Source organism: Brachionichthys hirsutus, chromosome 5, assembly GCF_040956055.1.
Source record: "Brachionichthys hirsutus isolate HB-005 chromosome 5, CSIRO-AGI_Bhir_v1, whole genome shotgun sequence".
Taxonomy (NCBI): domain Eukaryota; kingdom Metazoa; phylum Chordata; class Actinopteri; order Lophiiformes; family Brachionichthyidae; genus Brachionichthys; species Brachionichthys hirsutus.
In genome coordinates, this window is record NC_090901.1 from 2571158 (window position 1) to 2591704 (window position 20547).

Consider the following 20547-nt stretch of genomic DNA (forward strand, 5'->3'; position numbering starts at 1 on the left):
TGTTTTTTTGTTTTTTTTGCACCTTGAGAGAAATAACACGCCCGCTGAGTCAGGATAGTAATAATTACCCCCCCAATGACGCGCCGTCTGCATCCAGTTGTTTCGTTTCATGTTTCTCTTTGGAGGAATCCTTCCCGTCTCTCCAGATCCGGTTGAAGATGAATAAAGCCACGCTGTTTGTTCTGATTTAAATCCACGCAGGGATTTTTGTGTTTGTTATTTTTTTGGGCTGGTGGAGAATGGAGAGGCCACTCGTACCGCTGGAGGTGCGCTTCCTCTGCGTGTTTGCGCTGCTTGCTCAGGGGGTCCTCGGTGCGGTTCAAGAGAATGGTGAGTTTACGCACGATAAATGTGAACAATCATCGCAACTGGGAAACGTAAGTTCGATAGCAGAATTACAATCTGAGAGCAACATCTTTGTCAAAAGCAGCCTGCTTTTAATCTCATACTATTAAAGCGTATATTGTACTAAACTATTAACACCGTGCTTGAGCTGTTTCTGTGCTACGGACGCGGTCTTAAGCTGCGTTACATAGAGTAACGTGAAATACACGTCTTACAGGATAATCATATTTTTATAAGCATGTTTTGGGGGGGCTGAAAGTAGCTGTCTTATATAATACTTTATATGACCTTTACTGCATAAATCTTGTAAAATAAAAATACAAAAAACTTCAAATTTCTACTCAACATCCATGGTAAATATTTTATTTATTTATTTTGCTTTCATTTCAAAACGTTTTTCATCATGAATCGAGAGGCAGATGTTTTATTCTGTTTGGCGTTGATCGTGATGTCATTGAGATGACCTTGGATGAATGGTTTCACTCTGATTCCCTCTCACAGGCACCACAGAGGACAGTCTTATCATCTCACGCAGCACGAACGTCATGTGTTTGATCTCTTTCTCAGTGATCGACCTTCTGGCACCTCTGAACACGTCCCGCCACATAAGCGGCGTGTCCAGACTGCAGCGTCCCGGTGGCACGACTTACAGAATACGTGGAAGAGCACCGCACCTGATTCTTCCTCGTGAATATTCCCACTTCCTGGTCTCCAACCTTCAGGGTTCCATGGGGTTCCACTTTGAGGGTCTTCAGGCATCACGCTCCATTGCCACTCTTTTTTCCCTTTCCTCTGCTTCATCCACCTTTCTCCAAATCATCTCCTCCACCCTCAATGATACTCTGCGCCTGGACTACGAGGCTGGAGGAGGAGCTCAGGGCCTTGCCGGCTTCCGCTTTCCCGGGAGAAACCCTTTCTCCAGGGAGGAGTGGGTGCAGTTCGCCGTGAACGTGGAGACAGACAGACTGGTGTTTTTTGTCGACTGTCAGGAAGCTGTCGTTCTACAGATGAAACGCGAGCAGAGAATCAACCTGGAGCTTCCTGAGGATGTTGTTGTCACTCTTGCCAGCACGCCAGGAATAAAGGACAGCAAATTCATTGTGAGTTTTGAATATATATTTGATCATTCATACTGAAGCGACCACCTTTACTGGTATTTGCTATCAGTTATTTGCCGTGTGCCTCCTGAAGACACTTGTGATATAATGAAGCTATTAACAGCATAACAGTCTTTTGTTTGAACATATATTCCTCATGTCCTGTACCATTTTTCTCTGCACAATGTGCAGAGGAACATTCTTGCACGTGAGCATTTCTGTCTTTCTCTGTGACTGCAGGGATATCTGAAGACAGCTCAGATTTCTGCAAAGGCATATCAGAGGCGACCGTGGCTCTGTGAAAAAGAGACAGGTGAATAATAAAGTCCAAATGAGGGGAATTAGGTATCTGAGTCCAAGTAGCATCATCCCTATCCGTTTTCCTTTTCCTTTGTTCCTTCTCTGCTTTAATGAAGCTAATCTTTTACTACATTTTGTGTTATTTTTCCTGAATAACTGAACAACTATTTTCAATAAATCTCCAAAATGTGTTCCTTAATTCATTTAAGAATCATGCAGGGGTCTCATCTCTCACTAATTGCTGATTCTCTCCATCCAGCTCTTCTTCCTCCTTCTGCCTACTCCAACAACCAAAGCTCAGACCCTCAGAACGGCGGCCGTCCAACGTTGCATCGGGATGCTCCCACGAGTAAACCTCCGTCAAACCACAGGCCAACGGACAAGACTAACCATTATCCCCAGCAGGATGTCCAGAGCGACCAGCTGCAGAGAGGGGTGGAGCTGGGGCCCCCGGCACATCCCCAAGGGGAAAACTCTGCTTCTCATCCACACAGAGAGGAGAGGATGCAGGAGCTGGAGAACAGACTGGAGGAGCTAGCCCGGATGCTGGATATGGTCAAAACGCAGGTGCGTGCTGCGCTTTAATTGATTGTTTATTTCGAGTTTGAATATTCATGTACACTATATTACACACATTGAAAATATTCTAAATCCATTGTACCCATCAAATTAGGAAAAGTCATGAAATATGAAATAAAAAAAATAACTGAACTATTCTTCTTCTTTGAATGCTAAATGCTAAATGGGGTCAAATTGACCCCGAGTATAACTGAGGGGCTAGTCTCTGTTTTATTTTTTACAGAATGCAGACCTCCAGTCACGTGTTCAGTACCTGGAGGGATGTGAGTGTGTGAGGCAGCAGTGTGTGTGGGAGGGCCGTGAAGTCGAGGACGGTCTGAGCTGGCAGATTGACCTCAACACTGTGTGTACCTGCACATCTGGAAAGGTCAAATGCCAAGCCGACATCAAAGGTGAAATCTCTCAGCATCCTTCATTCCTTCCCTCCTTAGGTTTTTAACAGAATTAATTGTGATAAACTTGGTGATCCATTAGTATTTCATTTATTGCCATCATGAGGTTTCACTCAGTTTCAGAACATGCCAGACTTAGTTAGAGAACATGTTAGACAGTACACCTGCTAAATATTTAGCATAATAGCATTAGCTCCATTCGAACATACTGAAATTAAATTCCAAAGAGCTAAAAGTTCTTTCGGCTAAATGTCCTCTGTTTCCTCAATAAGCAAAAGACCCTCTTTCATAAGGCAACTTGATTTGTTACCATATCCTCCTTGATCATATTTTATGTGTATACAGTATCTACCAAACTATACATTAAAACTTAAATAAATTAACCACGATAGCGACAGTGCTTTTCACTTTTATCCACAGCTTTTTCTTTCTGGAACATGGAAAGATTATTTCAAGGTTACGCAAATCAAAAATGGCCAAAGGAACAGCATTTTAGGGGATGTGTCATCGCCACATGACTCCCTTTTTTTTACGAGTTTTTGCAATGCCTCCAGGTTTTTTTAAAAGTGTAAAGCAACATCCGCTAATGCTTTGGAAACGTTCTCACCATTGGGGTACGTTTGGGGTAAGTGTGCTCAAGCGCCTGTCACAGATGAGCAAAACAAACATGTGGGACTTAAGCTGAGGATCATTACTGCCTTTTGGTTTCTTCATTTCTTCCCAAGTTCACTTCCCACTCCCACAGAGTTACATGGACGTTCCTCTGTCTTGAGTTGTGTAGATATTTTCACTCAACAATGAAACACAAATGTGCTCAAATGTGCTTTCTCAACCCCCCGTGAGCATTCGCTGTCACTATCTTTGCATCCGGCGTGCCCTTAATTGCTTCTGCGTGTCTGCCAGAGGATTCTAATGACACCCAGTTGATGCACACTGGAGGACTTACACCCCCACACACACTTTGATCTCATGCATGCTTGGCTTGTGAGAGGAAATGCCTATTGGACGCTGGCACAGGAGGCAGCCTCACAATCTTCTCTCTGTCTCATACAAAAAAAGATTTCCTCTGTCCTGCAAAATATTTAAACTAAGTGGAAATGTCCTTAATAAGCATTCGGGGAGCTTTTTTTTTCTCCACCTACTCCAGTTGTTTGAGCTGTTTTTCCAACAGTCAGTATTTTCCCATGTTAATAGACTTAGTGGTAGCCGGCAGGTCATTGTGGTTATTATTAAAACCATAAAACACAGTGTGTGTGTGTGTATGAGAGAGCGAGAGACAGCATGTGTGTATTATGGAACCATGCTGTTCTGTCTTTACTGGCAAGCAAGTGTACCCAGATGTTCCCCATTGACTTGAAGTAGAAAAGAAAAAAAGAAAATGGAAATGGTAGGCAGGGAGAGGCCAGCTGTGAATGTTTTTCCTCCTAATTTTAATTCAGTATATTCTGTTGCCTCTTCAGGTTGCGAGCTGGACGGCACGGTCCATAACGTGTCCCACAGTCCTCTCGATAGCTGTCAGACCTGTACCTGTGAGGTGAGGACTTCACCGCCAGCTGCACCAACACAAACATTTTCATCAAGCGAATTAACTGCTCTGTCCTCTTTTTTAATGCCAACAAGGAGGGCAGAAGGGAATGCTACCCCCGACCCTGCCCTACGCTGGACTGCACACAGACAGAAACTGTCCCCGGAGACTGCTGCCAGCGATGCAGAGGTAAGGACAAAGGAGACAAAGGAGGAGTCTAGATCCAGCGGACAGGATGCATATGGATACGTTCACTTTGGTGGTGTCCCCTCAAACAGAACAAAGGGAGTGACAGACTAAAGCCTTTCACATTAAAAGATGGAACAGATATGCTAAAACTTTTTTGGAATGCGTTCAAACAGCTTATGAGGGTTGTTACAAAAATGCATCTTCATCTCCTGGTTGCACAGAATGACTCTAACAAATCCTTTGTCAGCCATTGAATCAGGTTTTAAACTAACGTTGTTTCTATAATAAAACAATGCGTTGAGGGTTGCTGTTTGTCCAGTTCCCCCAGTGAAACCATTCTAACTGGTTTGACTTTCCTCTGTGCTTGTGTTTAATAATCATGTAAACCCAGTTTAATGCACTGCAGCAGTAACGTAATCTGAGCTCTGATCCAGGCTGTCTCCATTCTGGGGTCCGCTATGACCACAGAGCCGAGTGGAGGGCGATAGAGGACCCCTGTGATGTCTGCTACTGCCTGGTGGGTCACTTTAGCCCGTCACCCTTTCTGCCACCTTTGTCTGCACTGACACTGCTCCCTGCTGTCGTTAGGAGGGTCATGTTCACTGTGAGAGGGAGCATTGTAACACCCCTTGTAAAAATCCAGCCGCTCCTCCACCCAATGCCTGCTGTCCCGTTTGTCACGGTGGGCTTCTTTAATTTGCTGTGCAGCGCCGTGTGTGGATGCAGTGACCCGCAGAGACGTCACCTGTGTCCGTGTGTCTGTGTAGGCTGCGGTGTGATTGGTCAAGACTTCCCGAACGGAGCTGTGGTCCCTGCTAGTGACCCGTGTCAAGTCTGCACATGTGTGGTAAGTGGGCTTTATTCTGTGAGCATGCATTGAAAAGCTTTTCATTTGAATTCGACCTATATCTACGCGTTGCAGAACGGAAACGTGATTTGTACGCCCCTCCCTTGTCCTGCCTTGACTTGCCGAAGCCCGGTGCATCGCCCCGGAGAGTGCTGCCCACGGTGAACCACCGGCCTCACCTCATCCATATCACTTTGCAGCAGCAGCAGATATGCTAATGTTGTGTGCATGTGGCCTGTAGTTGTGAGCAGTGTGAATATGAATCCGAAGTGTACGCGCATGGAAGGAAGTTCTCCTCCAGGAGAGACCCCTGCCTTCACTGCCGCTGCTCTGTGAGTCAGCCTGAAGTGTTGTTGTCACGTGACTAAAGAGTGCACCACGCAAACCCGTCCTGCATCTCCCCGCCAGGCAGGGGAAGTGTCTTGTGAGCGTATGGAGTCGTCCTGTCCCACAACACACTGCAGCCACCCGACGAGACGCAAGGGAGAGTGCTGTCCCGCATGCGAGGGTTCGTAGAGCCGATCATTCGCTCAAAAATATAAATTTCTTCCTCGTCTTTTTCAAGGTGGTTTTTCCTGTTTTCCTGCTTGTTCACACAGAATGTGAGTACGACAGGAGGGTGTATGCTGATGGGAAAGTGTTCAACCCCCCAGGAAGTGGACCCTGCCTGCAGTGCAGGTGTAAGGCAAGTCTGTGCAATATTTTCAAAAGAAAAGTGGTGACGTGTTTTTTTTATTTCCGGTTTAGTTTAGTAACCAATTCTTTATCGTGGATGTTGTTTGTTGCGTTCTTTAGGTTGCTGATGACAACAACGGTCGTGCGTTAGTTGACGGCCTTAAAGTCTTTGTGCCTCTTATCTGTCTCAGGGAGGGAATGTTATTTGCCATGAAGAGAAATGCCCGCCTGTTCAATGCCCCAACCCTGTTATCGATACACATTTCTGCTGCCCGATCTGCAAAGGTAATACTTGGAGTCAAACGCATGTAGATGCAGCTTGCTGCCGATCACTTAAAAAAAGCCTTTTTGTGTTGGTAGCATGTGTTATGGAGGGGGTGGAATATGAGGAAGGATTTACCTGGCACCCCGAGGGTCCCTGCTCCAGCTGCACCTGTGTGCATGGAGAGACCCAGTGCAAACACACACCCTGCTCCTCTACCGAGTGTCTGCATCCCACCAAGATCCCTGGTGAGACCGCGTGTGTGTCCGAGTTGTGTTCGTCTCTAGAGGGCGCAATCTCAGTGCGTTGGTTTTGTTGTATTCTCAGGTTCGTGTTGTGCCACATGTGAAAGCTGCACTTACAACCATCGTATCTATAGCGACGGCCAGAGGTTTACAACCCCCGACCAGTCCTGCCATATCTGCACCTGTCAGGTGAGCATCTCTCCATTTCCGCAAACACATCATGCACACACACACACAGCGCTGCTAACTCTAAAAGCAGTTGATACAGCTTTCCCTTCTCCTCAGCATGGCAGCGTAGCGTGTGAGAAGAAACCATGTCCTCCACTCAACTGCTCCAACTCATACACGCCGCCTGGAGAGTGTTGCCCTAAATGCCCAGGTAGTCTAACAGAGATAGGTGTGACCATGAACCAAGAAGTATGTGGTGTGTTGACCCCCCCCCCCCACCTCTAACCTCTATGTTTTTTAAATCTTTTTCCAGACTGCTCCTTTGAAAACCGTGTGTTTGTGGACGGAGAGGCTTTTCCAGATCCCATTAGCGTGTGTGAGGAGTGTAGGTGTGTGAGCGGCACCATTGATTGTCATCAACCTCAATGTCCTCGTCCTCACTGTAATGCAGCCCTACCTGGAACATGCTGCCAAAACAACTGCAATGGTGAGAAAAGGCATTTTCTGTCTGGAATATCAGCAAATCTTTACGTCAAAATATTGCAAATACACAGCATTGCTCTATGTTAGGCTGCAGCTATGCTGGGAAAGAGTACTTCAATGGGCAGGAGTTCCCCCATCCTACCGATGCATGCAGGACGTGCAGTTGCACAGTAAGAACGATGGGAACTAACTCCAATGTGTTGATCGTTGGTGGTTTTCAGACTGTGTCCTGTTTGTCACAGAACGGCAACGTGCAGTGCCTGATGAAGAGGTGTCCGCTACTCTCGTGTTCTAACCCCAATATTCTGCCTGGAGACTGCTGCCCCCAGTGTCCAGGTAAAGATGAAGAAATAATCTGTGCCTGGATCTGGGCATTGTTGAAATTATTCTGTAACACTGCGAAATAGCCATTTTGGCTTGTAACATTAGAACTGGAAGTTCAACACATGCCGAGCGAAAATGTTCATGAATATCCTCCACAAACAATTCTGAATTGGACTCTTGTATTCAGACTGTGAGGGTGGAGGCGCCCTGCAGGAGGTGAAATGGGTGGGCGCATGCCTGCAGTTCAGCAGGTTGATCTGACTCATAATTAGCATTTGTAGCAACAGCATTTTTCGAGGGTCAAAAAAGTGTACCGGTAAGCTACTGACAGTTTAAGGCTGATTGCAGGAGGAGACATACTGAATCTTCATTTGCAGTCGATGGGTTAAACATGCATCTCGGTGGAACCTGATTAATCGCAAATGTCTCTTGACATCAACAAAAGTTCTATTGAACAAATGCAAACATTTGTTTTTGTGACATGTTCTGTACTTATATGTTGTTTGTAACTTAGTCATTACTGTTTACATGTTGCACGACTTTACAGAGAAAGATTCGTAGTCTGTGAACCCTCATTGACAACGGCAATAAACTACTTCTGATTCTGATTCTGATTCTGATGAAGGTTCTTCTCTGTTATAGATGTAAGGGTTCAAATGTGACACATGCTGTTGGGTTTGCATCTGACCTTTAGGACATGAATTTGTGCACTGAATGTATTCAGCTGACTCTTTTCACTCATGTTCCTCCAGCTCCTCCATTGGACTGTGTGTATGAACAGCAGTCCTACCGACACACTGAGCGTTTCTATCGCCCGACGGACAGCTGTCAGTTGTGTGCTTGCACTGACGGGACGGTCCACTGTCAGCATAAGCCCTGCCCTTTCACGGCATGTTCTCACCCCATCACACAGGAGTGCTGCCGGACCTGCGAAGGTACAAATCCTTAAGTCCGTTACTTACCAGTGACGTGTGGACATTTTATTCTCATTTACACGGGAGCATGATGTCATTCCTCTGCAGGCTGTCTTTATGAGGGGCGGGAGCGAGCAAGCGGGGAGACCTGGGATGATGCTTCAGACCCATGCGCGGCGTGCATTTGTCGTGAAGGGTCTATTCGGTGTGAGAGAAAGCGCTGTCCACCCTCCAACTGTAAGCACCCAGTCCAGAGGCAATGCTGCATGTCCTGTGACGGTGAGCGATGCAGAAGCAGAACGAACATGATCCACAGGCCTGAAGTATTTCAACACTGCTGTATTTTCTGTTCATTTCTTGCAGGGTGCATGTTTCAGGGTAAAGAATATCTAGATGGCACTGAGTTCGTAGATGACAACGACCCCTGTGGCGTATGTTACTGCTATGGGGGGGAGGTCGTCTGCACTAGGATCCCCTGTTATGGAGAATGCAGCCACCCCTACAAGCCGCCTGGGCAATGCTGTGGCGAATGTGACCGTATGTAAAGTCTGAAGAGGTTTATGATGATTGACTTGTTTTGTTCATCCTTCTCATGATTACAAAATGTCAGCATAAACCCATCTTCATCTGGCAGGCTGTTTCTACAACGGTGCATTCCTCGCAAATGGACAGTCGATCCCTGACCCGGGGAACCTTTGCTCTGAATGCACCTGCCAGGTAGCATCGACATGGGCACATTGGATGTGAATGTCTAGTCTTCAGATGATATGTCGTGTTTATTTTTCTTAAAGAGCGGCTCAGTGCGATGCGTGAAGAAGTCGTGTCCGCCGGCGCGCTGTTCCCACCCAGTCACCAGCCCGTGTGGCTGCCCAGTCTGTGAAGGTACCCAGCTTCACAACTGCAGGTTATTTAGCATTGCTGAACACCTGATGCTTACCTTTGCACGCAGGTTGCCAGTTCCAAGGTGTGACTTATGTTGATGGCCAGATCCTTCCAGGAGGAGATGGAGGATGCCAGGACTGCTCGTGTTCAGTGAGAGGGAAAAGGGGCTGCATTTTGTTTGGGACCGGCAACTCCCTCAAGCCGCTTTGCTGAACATCTCTTCTCCCCCCCCCCCCCCCTCCTTTAGAGAGGTGAAGTGGTGTGTGCGCAGCGGATATGCCCCATGTTGTCGTGCCAACATCCAGCTCTGGATGACTGTGGATGCAGAGTGTGCGACGGATGCAACTTTTACGGACGAGGCTGCTACAACGGAGAACGGTTCTCCCATCCGGCAGATCGCTGTCAGCTGTGCTCTTGTCTGGTACGCCCGCTATTACCTATTTCTATATAAATATGCATTAAGTGTAGCATCAGTAATGAAAAGGCATCAGGACCGCATGTCAACCGGAGCAAAGCAGCGTATCGCTGTGCGATAATACAGACACAGTCTGTGAAAATGTAATTGTTCCGTATGGAGAGTAATGATCGATCGGATGTTCAGCAACACAAGTAACTGCAAATGACAATGTAGAGGAATTATTGTCATCGTCAGTGTTTGCATGTGTGTGTTGCTGTGTGTAGAACGGTGCTGTGGTGTGCATGCATGTGTCTTGTCCTAGTGTTTCCTGTATGCATCCAGTCACCCCTCCCGGAGAGTGCTGCCCTGTTTGCACCGGAAGTTGTCACCATCTGGGAAAGGAATATCAGTCGGGCTCAGCATTCGCTTCACCCTCCGACCCCTGCTCATCGTGCTCTTGCCTGGTCAGTGAATGAGAAACGAATGAATCCTTCTGTAATTCCTTCTTCACGTTTTGTTCCCGCTTCTCCTCCTCGGATCAGAACGAGGTGGTGAACTGTCAGAGGAGGCCGTGTCCGGTCCCGTGCTCCCATCCGGTCCCGTCAGGCACCTGCTGCCCCGTCTGTGACTCCTGTCTGTATGAAGGCGTCGTCCACTCTCACAGTCACACCTTCACCCCGTCCTCCAACCCCTGTCAGCGATGCGCTTGTGTCAAAGGGACTGTCACCTGTGTTCCTCTGGTCTGCCCTCCAACACCCTGCCTCCGACCGGTTGTTAAGCCTGGACAATGTTGTCCCGAGTGCACAGGTACATCCTGAACGTTTTGCATGCATGTTCAGGTCTGTATTCAAAACACAACGTGTCTCTCCAGTATAAAGACCTTAATGAGAATCCCCTCTGGTCCGATCTTCTGCATCGCTGGTTTCAGTGTGTGTGCATGATGGACAGGAGATCAGTGAGGGGCGGACATTGACCTTGACCTCCAACCCCTGCTCTACCTGCACTTGTCAGGTCTGATTTGCCCACCTCCGTCTGTTCCCTCCATGCGTGCACGTTTCTGTGTCTGAGCACCAACCTCTCTGAGCCCTGCAGGCTGGTGAAGTGTCCTGCACGTCTCCTGAGTGTCCAAAGCTACCCTGCACACAGCAGGTGACTGATCCAGGAGCCTGCTGCCCTCGTTGTAGAGGTAAATGGATCACACTGAACTACAGTCACAGAAGGAAATAGTTCTATTGATTGATTTTTCCCTATCAGGCTGTGTGTATGGACAGGAGGAGCATACGGAGGGCAGCAGCTGGTTCGCTGACACTACTCCATGCATGACCTGCATGTGTGTGGATGGTGTGACCACATGCTCGGAAGTACGCTGTCTATCTCCCTGCATCAACTTCATCAACGTGCCCGGAGAGTGCTGCCCGGTGTGTGCAGGTGAGCAGGTGGAAAGTCTGATTTCATATGAGCATGGTTACATGCTTTTTGCTACTTGATCATCTAAACCTGATTGTTTCTGAGTAGACTGTGTATTTGAGGGAAGAGTGTATGGTCCAGGTGACAGTTTCCATCCAGCTGATGACCCCTGTCAGATCTGCACTTGTGAGGTAGGACACACACACATCTGACTGAAAATTTTACATTAAAGCCCGCACCATGAAGTAATCGTCAGAAATAAGGTCTTAATGGATCTTTCTGACAAATGTGTCAAAAAAACAAAACAAAAAACATATTTATTTATATAAATGCTCTAATTTATGTAACTTTTGCAAAATCCATAATTTTTTCATGGAAAATGCAGATGCATGTTGTTGGCTTGCATCTATCAGCTTTTGCAGGAATCAAATGTCTTTAGTAGAAGTCTCATAATCCTGAAAGGCTATGTGTATCAAATATGATACGTTTGGCAATAAAGGGTTAATCTGTAACCATTTTGACATTTTTGCTTAAAAAATACTTAATTTATAAATAAATGGCCACAATTGCTCATTCATATTGTGTTGTTCTATTGTTAGACCTAATAAATCATGAGCAAGTATCAATAAATAAACATAGTCGTTAGTAATCCATCCTGTGTGTCACCCAGGTGATGCCGGATGGAGATCAACACCTGAGGTGCTACAGGAAGCAATGTCCCAGTCTGGTGGACTGTCCCAAAAGCAACATCTTGTTCTCTGGACCAGGATCCTGCTGTCCTGTCTGTGCGCGTCAGTACGAAACTGAATCCAGGACACGGATCTCTGAATTGTCAAAGAGTTTTTTAAGCCCTGCTTGTTCTTGTTTCCAGAGCCTCTCAGTAACTGCACTGCTGCTCTGCTAGGCAACGAGGTGTTGGCTACAGATGACCCCTGTTTTACCTGCCATTGTAAGGTACGTCCAGTGGGGGGGGGGGGGGGGGGTCACTGACAGCTTTATATAGAGAAACAAGTATTATTCTAAAATGAATCGGTTATTTAATTACAATGATTTATGATAATTTAGTTTTATTTTACTTTGATTTGCTTTGAATCTTCAGGATCTGACCTGGACCTGCTTACATCAGAACTGCCTCCCACTCACCTGCCCTCCTAAGGAGTATTTTACCCCTCCGGACTCGTGCTGCCCTGTTTGTCAAGGTGAGTTTAGCGTCATATTTAAAAGGAAAATGTCATATTTCCTTTTGCCTTTTTAAAACTGTTATATAAGACTTATCGACATCAAACGTATCCAACGTTGTGATTTGTTCTGCTGTTGTTTTATGCAGATTGTGTGATTGAGGGCCAGAACAGACGTGTGTCCAATGGCAGCAGCTGGATGGACAGCGATGACGACTGTGTCACATGTGCCTGTATTGTGCGTATCAAAGTGCAGATCAATATGATGTGATGTACACTATGAACACCGGTAAAGGTCTTACTTGGACCATCTATTTCTAACGTAGTCTGCTCTTTGTTTTTGCTCAGTTGGGCTACATTGAGTGCAGCATTGAGGAGTGTTTACCTGTGGTGTGTGTGGATGGTCGGAAACCGGCGAAGATTCCTGGGAAATGCTGCCCTGAATGCCGAGGTAGCGCCACCAGCAGCGCGTTGAGCCTCCACGGCCATGTCTATTGCAACGCTTGTGAATATCGCTTGTGTTCACGTGTTCTTATGCGCGCGTTGCAGACTCGAGAGAGTCGTGCTTGTACCAGGAAACGGTCTATCATTCTAACGAACAGTGGGAGGTGGACGAGTGCACCAGCTGTACGTGTGTGTCTGGAGAAGTGCACTGTCACAGTGAACGCTGCCCTCCCCTCACCTGCGCAGCGGTCAGTATGGAGGACACACACACACAGTGGTTCATAATAGTCAGGAATGTTCCCATCATGCCTCACTGTTCTGAGCCTGTCTCGTGTGTGTGTGTGTGTGTGTGTGTGTGTGTGCTGACAGGATGAAATGCCAGCCATTGTTCCAGGTTTGTGTTGTCCTCACTGCCTTCCCCGTCCAGCCACCTGCATTGCCTTCGGAGACCCTCATTATCGCACCTTCGATGGCCGCATGCTGCACTTTCAGGGAGCCTGCACTTATATCCTGGCTCAGGACTGTGAGAGTGGAGATTTCAGGTGAGCGTGCACGTGCTAGTTGAAACACGCACATGTTCTTTCTGCTACTATGAATTCATTTAAACAAATACATTTAGAAAAAAATCATAATGCCATATCCTCACATGCATCATTCAAGATAGCATTTGTTTGTTTAAGTGCAATGATAGATCAGAGCGTGTGTCTTAGCCTGTTGATGAAAACGCGCTGCTTCCAGCATTAGCAACATCGAAGTGGACTCGCTGGTTTAAAAAGGATTTTCACTGTGTGGCAACTGTTAAAGGTTAGTTTCAGGAAGTGAAGTTTAAGCGCAATTAAAGTCATTTTCACACAATAGTGAGTGAATTCGTTGACTCTTCATGCTCTGTTCTTCTTTTTTATGCAGTATTCATGCCACTAACGACGATCGCGGGCGTAAAGGAGTCTCCTGGACTAAAGAGGTGACTGTGTTTATAGGAGACCTCGTGGTAGTGCTACTTCAGGACTGGGTTGTGAAGGTATATTTGCAAATAATTGATCAGTTATCATGTTTGTGCCTTGCCTCTGACATATTTTGCGCTCTTCAGGTGAACAATGAGGTTGTGACTTTACCGTTCCTCAGAGAACCCTACATCTATGTTGAACGACAAACCAACATCATCTTACTCAACACTAACATTGGGCTGAAGGTGCAGCTTATTGTCCCTTTTATATCTCGGGGGTTTTATTTTGTGATAAAACGCATGATTGGAAATATGCCTTGCACCTGCAGGTACTGTGGAGTGGTCGTTCACACCTGGAGGTGAGCGTGCCGGGCTCTTACAAGGGCCACACCTGTGGTCTATGTGGAAACTTCAACAACTACTACCAGGACGACCTCCGGATGGCCAGCGGACGAATCAGCCTGTCCGAGTCGGACTTCGGCAACAGCTGGAGGGTAAATAGCATTATACATAGAAATAGAACGTTCTAAAGTTACAGTTTAGTCGAACAGCTCTCATTATTAGGTCTCAAATAGCAGCCGCTCCCTCCCATCCTGTCGTCCCGGTGAGAATATTGACCCCTGCAAGGATGCAGGCTACCAGGCCAAGAAGGGGGCCAACGCCCGCTGTAGGGTCCTAAAGTCTGCTGCCTTTAAGCCCTGCCATCGCGTGGTGCCTCCTGAGCCGTGGTACGGGGCCTGCGTGTATGACCTCTGTGCCTGCGGGGCCAATACCGATGAGTGTCTGTGTGACACCCTGGAGGCCTACGCCGGTCAGTGCAGAGAGGCTGGAGTCGTCCTGCAGTGGAGGAGCCCATCGCTGTGCGGTGAGCCCAACACACATTTATAATCACCCTGACAGTTAGATAGTGATTAAAAATATGATTTTATCTCTAGATCTGCAGACTTGCTTATTGTCTTCTGTTCCTTTATGGATTAAAAACGCAAGTCCTTCTGAACTTTGATCTTTTAGTCAGACTCTTACCAATTCCTACTGGTCACCAGAAAAGGTCAACGGAAGTTACATCTTGAAGCAATAGAAGTCCCCGTGTTACCCGTCTCTAACAGCCCCCCCCCGGTCGCTGTCTTCCACAGCTGTGGGTTGTCCAGCCGAGAGGGGCTTCGTGTTTGATGAATGTGGACCCCCGTGTCCGGTAACCTGCTTTAACGTCGATGTACCACTGGGGGCGATAGAGAGCCACTGTTTCAAGCCTTGTGTGCCAGGTTGCCAGTGTCCTGCTGGTCTGGTTCTCCATGACAACTACTGCATACAGCCAGAAAAATGTCCCAAGATCATCCATGGCAAAGCCTCATGAGGCATGAACTGTAAAACTACATGTGGGCACTCTCTCTCTCTCTCTCTCTCTCTCTCTCTCTCTCTCTCTCTCTCTCACACACACACACACACACACACACACGTCCTGATTTTATGCATTGAATATGGCATTCAAATGTTTTTAAACATTTATAATAGTATATTTCGCACTGAATATTTATGCCACACAAGGGTTTGTTGACTTAATTCCACATTTATGCAGTGCATCCACAGTGTTTTGGATTATTGACTATCAAAAGAACTTTGTTTACTGTGCAGGTGTATTTCAGAACCGTGTGATATCTGACTAAACCACATAATCTCAGGTACTGTTCTCCATTTTACAAATAAACATGAGCTTTCCTAGTAGACGTGGTGTTTATTTATGTGTAAACATAAAATGTATTAAAGCATGATGGCCTCACGGGTACTCGGGACACCCCCCATGTTTCTGGAAGAGAATACAGCACGGATATGGACTGGGTAGAAATGAGGCTGATTCTAGACTCGATTGAAAACCTGTGCGGTTGGTCAAATGATCAAATGCAACAGCAACAACATCCTCCACATCCTGAGACCGTTCCAGGAGGAGGGACAGGAATCGGTGTTGAGGAGGTGTTTTATGTCTTTGCTGCTGTTTTTGTTTTATCGCTTTGATTTCGGTACTGATTACAATAACAACTAAAAGGCTGCTGGTTTCATACGAGGACAGAGTGTTTGCATTGAAATACGTTCGTAACATTTAACGCAAAGGTTACAAGCTCCGGTTCACCTTTCACCTTCACTCGTGGTTTAGGCGTAGCATGTTATGGTTATGGTCTGTCTCCATCCTGTCACTTTCCATGTTTGGTAATCTGATCCAGCTGTTGTCCAGTGGGTTGCTGTAACCATAGTGACAGCCTGTATAATTTATCAGCTAGTGGTGAAAACACGGAGCAGGTAAGGAGCAGGTAAGATGCTGCTGATTTCTTTTCTATGTGCAGACGGTTAAGTCTTCATCTTCCTGCAGGATAAAACTGGTTTAATGTACCAAACTGAGGAGACGACTGCAGCCGTACGAATGGTACGAGAGACACACTGAAAATATCACTATGAAAGCAACGACCATCTAATCGTTTCTTCATTTGCCATTATGTTAGACTCCCGGTCTCTGTATCAGATTGCAGGTAGTGACAGTAGCTGGTCCTGTGTTGGGGAGAATGGGTTGGATGTTCTTGTGGAAACGGAGAGAGAGAAGGAAAATAAGGAAAAGGTAGTAAATAAAATGTCTTCCTTTCTGCTTGATTTCATCTCTGAGAAACACACAAAGCAAAATATTTTGTCACGACTCCTAAAAGTGAATGTTTTCTCTAGCTGTTCTGGGATCTCCAGCTGCTAAATGTTGGAAATCTCCACGCTCTTTATGAGGCGGAAGAGCCAGACGTCATCGGCCCCGGTGTGTTGAATTGGCTGCATCAAAGCCAATGTGATTCAGGGTCTGTAGACATGGACGGCTTACAGGTATGTGCTTCCTTGCAGATTATCTCCTGTGTGGAATTTATGTTCATCATTGGTTTCCGATGGACAGAGGGAGAGACTGGTGGGGAAGAAAGAGCCGAATGCCGGTACGAGGGGTGTGGAGAGGCTCAAAAGGTCAGCCAGGAAGTCCTGGGCCAGGTGAGCATTTTAAGTTCAAAATGTTCCAGTGTTTCTCAAACACAAATTTAAGAAAGAATAAAAGTATGAAATGCTTTAAAAGCTTTAGGAGCTTTAAAAAATATATATAATGCATAATACATTTCTCAGCCAGAACGCAGATAGATTTTCTTTTTCCCCCCAACTAGCATTATGTTTCCATCGAGGCTTTACTTTCTATTTCATTTACCACATAAAAATCAAACGTGAAGTGAGAGAAAACTGTAATTATGACATTCTCATGTGTTTGTGTTCATCCACCTAGATTGGCATCAGAGGGTTTGCAAAGTCTGTTATTGTACTCTCAGAGGCGGGGACCAAACCCAGGGATAAAAAGCCAGGCCTGGGGCTGCATCTCCCCGTCGGAGGTCCTCCTCCTGGTGGGGGTCAAGTATGACGTCGTGACCCATTTACTGTATAAAGAGATGCTCCAGGAGCACTACAGTAAGAAAAACGGTATCACAACGACTTAGCCAGCGCCACGAACCAGATGCTTCACATTACTCGGTTTGTTTGTTTTTCCCGGAAACCACAGCTATGAATGTTTGGGATAGCATGCAGCCATGGCAACAACAAAAGGAGGAGGAGGTGCTTGAGGATCTCGCAGAAGCAGCTTTGGAGTCAGGTGACATGATCTCTTTGGCTGAATTGCCAGGAGCTTTCAGGATATACAGGTAAGAGATGACAAAATATACTAAAAACTGGAATACACAAACAATAAAAAGCAGCGTACGCTCATGAGAAGGAAATTATTAAGGTTCCAATGAAGAACCTCACCTTCTGTTAGGCATAAAAATAAATATAAATATGACAAAAGCTATTTTAATTATTTATTATGGAAGCAAAACGAAAGCAGTATGATAACAAAAATTATTCCTCTGCAGCATCTGTGTGGCGACATCTTTAAGTGGCTCCAGGGAACAGTCTTGGTCTGCTGTGTCTCTACTGTACGAGTTACACACATGTCGTCAACAAGAACGCCACAAACTAGCAGTCTTGGGTGAGAGGTAACTATTTCCTAAAGGCATCCTAGATCAAGTCTGTGTCGGTTCTCAGTCATCCAGGTCGATGTAAATCCTTAGCTCAAAATGAACCCATTGGTAGGTACCCAAAGCAGCGTTGACGTTACAAGCTGGAATGAGTCATACATTGATGTTTGCATTCTAGGCTTGATGGGCGGAGCCTGACACTGTTGAGTTTATACATCAGGTTGGCAACTGTGAGAGCTGAGAGGGAAGAAACATCCTACGAAGCTCTGCTGGCTGCTCAGCAGTCCTGGGAGAAATGGTGTGCGAACAAATCGAGCCAAGAAAATAGTCCTACGAAATGATTTAAGCTCCTTGTGTCCTCAGTCTCACCTACGTGTCACCTTGTGCATCCATTTAGGCCACGTGTAAGGAGTCCATGCGGAGTGGATCAGGCTTTGCTGTTGCTCCACGTTAAGAAGGAAGACCAAGAAAGAGGCCTTATCTCAGCGCCACCACAGCAGGTGCTTGAGAATGTCGCAGTGTAAATGGACAGACTCGTCGCAGTGTTATCAACATAGTCCCTGTTCGAATAGGCAGTGCTGCAATTGTTGGTGCTGACTCAGGAAAAGGAGAGGGAACACCTGGTCAAGTTGGTACAAGGACTCTCCTTGGAGGATTTGCAAGAACCAGTTTGCAGAGTGCATCAGGAAGATGGTGACGGCCGGTTTCTTTTCCACACAGCGTTTGGATGTTTTTCTTTTGTATTCCCACCGGTCCCATTTCCTGTTTCCGATGCAGAGAGTCAATACCAAGCTGCATTAAGAAACGGCTGCACGGAAAAGCTGCAACAAATCCATTCTGGATTGTGGATGCGCAATGACGCTCGGAAAGCAAACCCTCAACTCCAAATGCAAGCTGACATCGGCGGTAAACCAGCAAAGTGGTGTCAGCGCCAGGTCGAGGATTGTTCCCTGATCCTTTTGACACATCTGATGGAGCTGCAGGAGGTCCAGGTGTCTGTTGTGCTGCCAGCGCTGATGGAGGAGGTGAGTCAGGGCAGCCATAGCATCCCAGCTGGGATCCAACACGAATGCACAATCTCTTTGTGTGTCTATCAGAGTACACAGCGTGTCCAAGCGCTGCTAGCGGACTATGAATCTCAACTTCAAGGAGGACGATATACCAATCTACTTACACTCCTGACCACTTCTGATCCAAACTGGATTGAAAAAATTAGGAATTGCAATGAGGAAAATGCAACTCAGTCCTGTTGCAGTGAACCAGTTAACGCGCCAAACAGAGGTGTTGAACATCTGGTTACTGATTCGATCAAAGGGGCGGACGCAGAGCTGAATGGAGTGAAAGCGGAAAATAGGATTGGTGAGCCAGACGTCCATACAGGTAGTGCAAACACCAGCAATCAGATTGTCCCATTTTCATAGCTGAAATTATATTTTGCTTTAACCCCAGGTTGTGGAGCAGTCACGGAGGGCATGCCCTACTTAGAGGTATTGTGCATATCGGATTCAACATGTAGTACGCTTCAGAGTCAGGAAGCAGCTCAGGTCGACGAGAGTAGTGCGACAAAGAGCAACCAGAATTACGAGACGCACGGCTCCCTGATCGCCCTGGCATGGAGCAAACCACCAGAGGGCGATGCTGATTGTGACGCAAAGCCTGCGGGACAGAGTAAGGATGCTGAGAGCAGTTTGGGGATGCAAATCCTGTCAAGTAACATAAGTGGCAAAGAGTGTGATGAGACTTGGAGAGATCTGAAACCCATGGGCGATCCTGATCCACACACCGCAGACCAGCAGTGCAGCACAGTGACAGAGGTACCCTGCAAGCAGACTATGAAACTATTCATGAACACATTATGCCATGCATCTGACTTGTAAACTTTTATGTTTCATTAGCTGACATTAAATGGAAGAACACGAGATGATCGGGCAGAAAAGAGCGAAGTCATTTCAGAATATGAAGCAGAGACCTTAGAAGATGAGCAACATCTCTCGGTTGACCCTCCTGGGATTAAGCGGAATGGTAACAATCTCTCTTCTGGACTGACCAATGAAACAACTGATGCGAAGAGAGTGTTATTTGAGGTGGGACCGGGTCCCACTTCATCAGAGTCAGAGCTGTATGACCTGAGAGAGCCTGAATCTGCTTTCACCGTGGACTACAAATGTAATTCACAAACCAAAGTGAGTCTGCAGTCCGCAATGCCCATGATTTGTGTTGAGAAATGCACCAACAAGCTGCCGTTTCCTGGTCTGAAGGAGGTCTGCAGCCCCGCAGAGAGAGAACCCACATTGAGGGAGAGAGAACGAGCTGGAGAACCAGCCTCAGTATTGGAAAGAGAGAGGACAATGCGCAACCTGGTGGACATGCAAAGAAAGGTCGGACAGAGGCAGCAGAGGGATCGAGAGAGACAACTGTTGAGGGTGAGGAAGGATAACTTCCTCTTGTGCTGAAAGGTGGATTTCGTTTGGAGTAGTAAAGATGAGTCACGTGATCTCGAGCTAAAGGCAGAAGTGACACATCTGCCCTACGTCGTCTTTTAGGTTCAAGAGCGTCTGTCAATCATCCAGAACAGAAAGGCCGAGGAAGACCTCCTTGGCCTGAAAAACACAGACATGCTCCGGCAGCTCACAGAAGACCTGCCACAAGTACAACGCTGTGCATTGAAGGATCTAATTAGCTTGCATGAGTTGATCTAATTTCGCATTACATTGTGTTTTAGGTGGATAAGATCCAGCAGAAGACGCTCGTCAGAGAACGACTGGAGCAGCTGAGACGAGAGCGTTCTTATGTCATGCAGTCCAAACGAGACAGGTAACTCCGGAAATGAACGCAAACCACAAGCCCTTAGGCGGTAAGATGTCAAAGTGCCGAGTACTGCTGCCCCGCAGAGAGAAGGTTCTGGCTTTGAAATCTCTGTGTGGAGTTTTCATGC

At 46.6% G+C, this 20547-nt stretch overlaps 1 protein-coding gene across 1 annotated transcript; it reads left to right on the forward strand.

Moving 5' to 3' along the window:
- Nucleotides 1-239: 239 nt before the first annotated feature.
- kcp (kielin cysteine rich BMP regulator) lies at nt 240-15271 on the forward strand. Its single transcript, XM_068739901.1, has 46 exons — nt 240-330; nt 913-1445; nt 1683-1755; nt 2002-2309; nt 2545-2713; nt 4174-4247; nt 4334-4427; nt 4862-4944; nt 5016-5109; nt 5195-5274; nt 5350-5435; nt 5516-5606; nt 5683-5782; nt 5874-5959; nt 6141-6234; nt 6310-6459; nt 6539-6645; nt 6742-6835; nt 6938-7111; nt 7195-7277; nt 7350-7443; nt 8184-8366; nt 8454-8624; nt 8709-8882; nt 8980-9062; nt 9137-9227; nt 9295-9377; nt 9475-9648; nt 9909-10088; nt 10167-10431; nt 10553-10635; nt 10717-10810; nt 10879-11052; nt 11140-11222; nt 11702-11822; nt 11903-11985; nt 12131-12230; nt 12359-12447; nt 12558-12660; nt 12759-12901; nt 13023-13195; nt 13560-13671; nt 13741-13842; nt 13926-14090; nt 14161-14461; nt 14730-15271. The coding sequence occupies exons 1-46, from the start codon at nt 240-242 to the stop codon at nt 14948-14950; spliced, it is 6309 nt and encodes a 2102-aa protein (XP_068596002.1). The 3' UTR covers nt 14951-15271.
- The last annotated feature ends 5276 nt before the right edge of the window (nt 15272-20547 follow it).

What these genes read in the sequence shown, in the direction of transcription:
- kcp (XM_068739901.1), top strand. Translation starts at nt 240, where the DNA reads ATGGAGAGGCCACTCGTACCGCTGGAGGTGCGCTTCCTCTGCGTGTTT. An exon ending in GTGCTGTCCCGCATGCGAGG is followed by an intron (nt 5,783 to 5,873) that starts GTTCGTAGAGCC and finishes TTGTTCACACAG; the next exon opens with AATGTGAGTACGACAGGAGG. An exon ending in CTCCCCTCACCTGCGCAGCG is followed by an intron (nt 12,902 to 13,022) that starts GTCAGTATGGAG and finishes GTGTGCTGACAG; the next exon opens with GATGAAATGCCAGCCATTGT.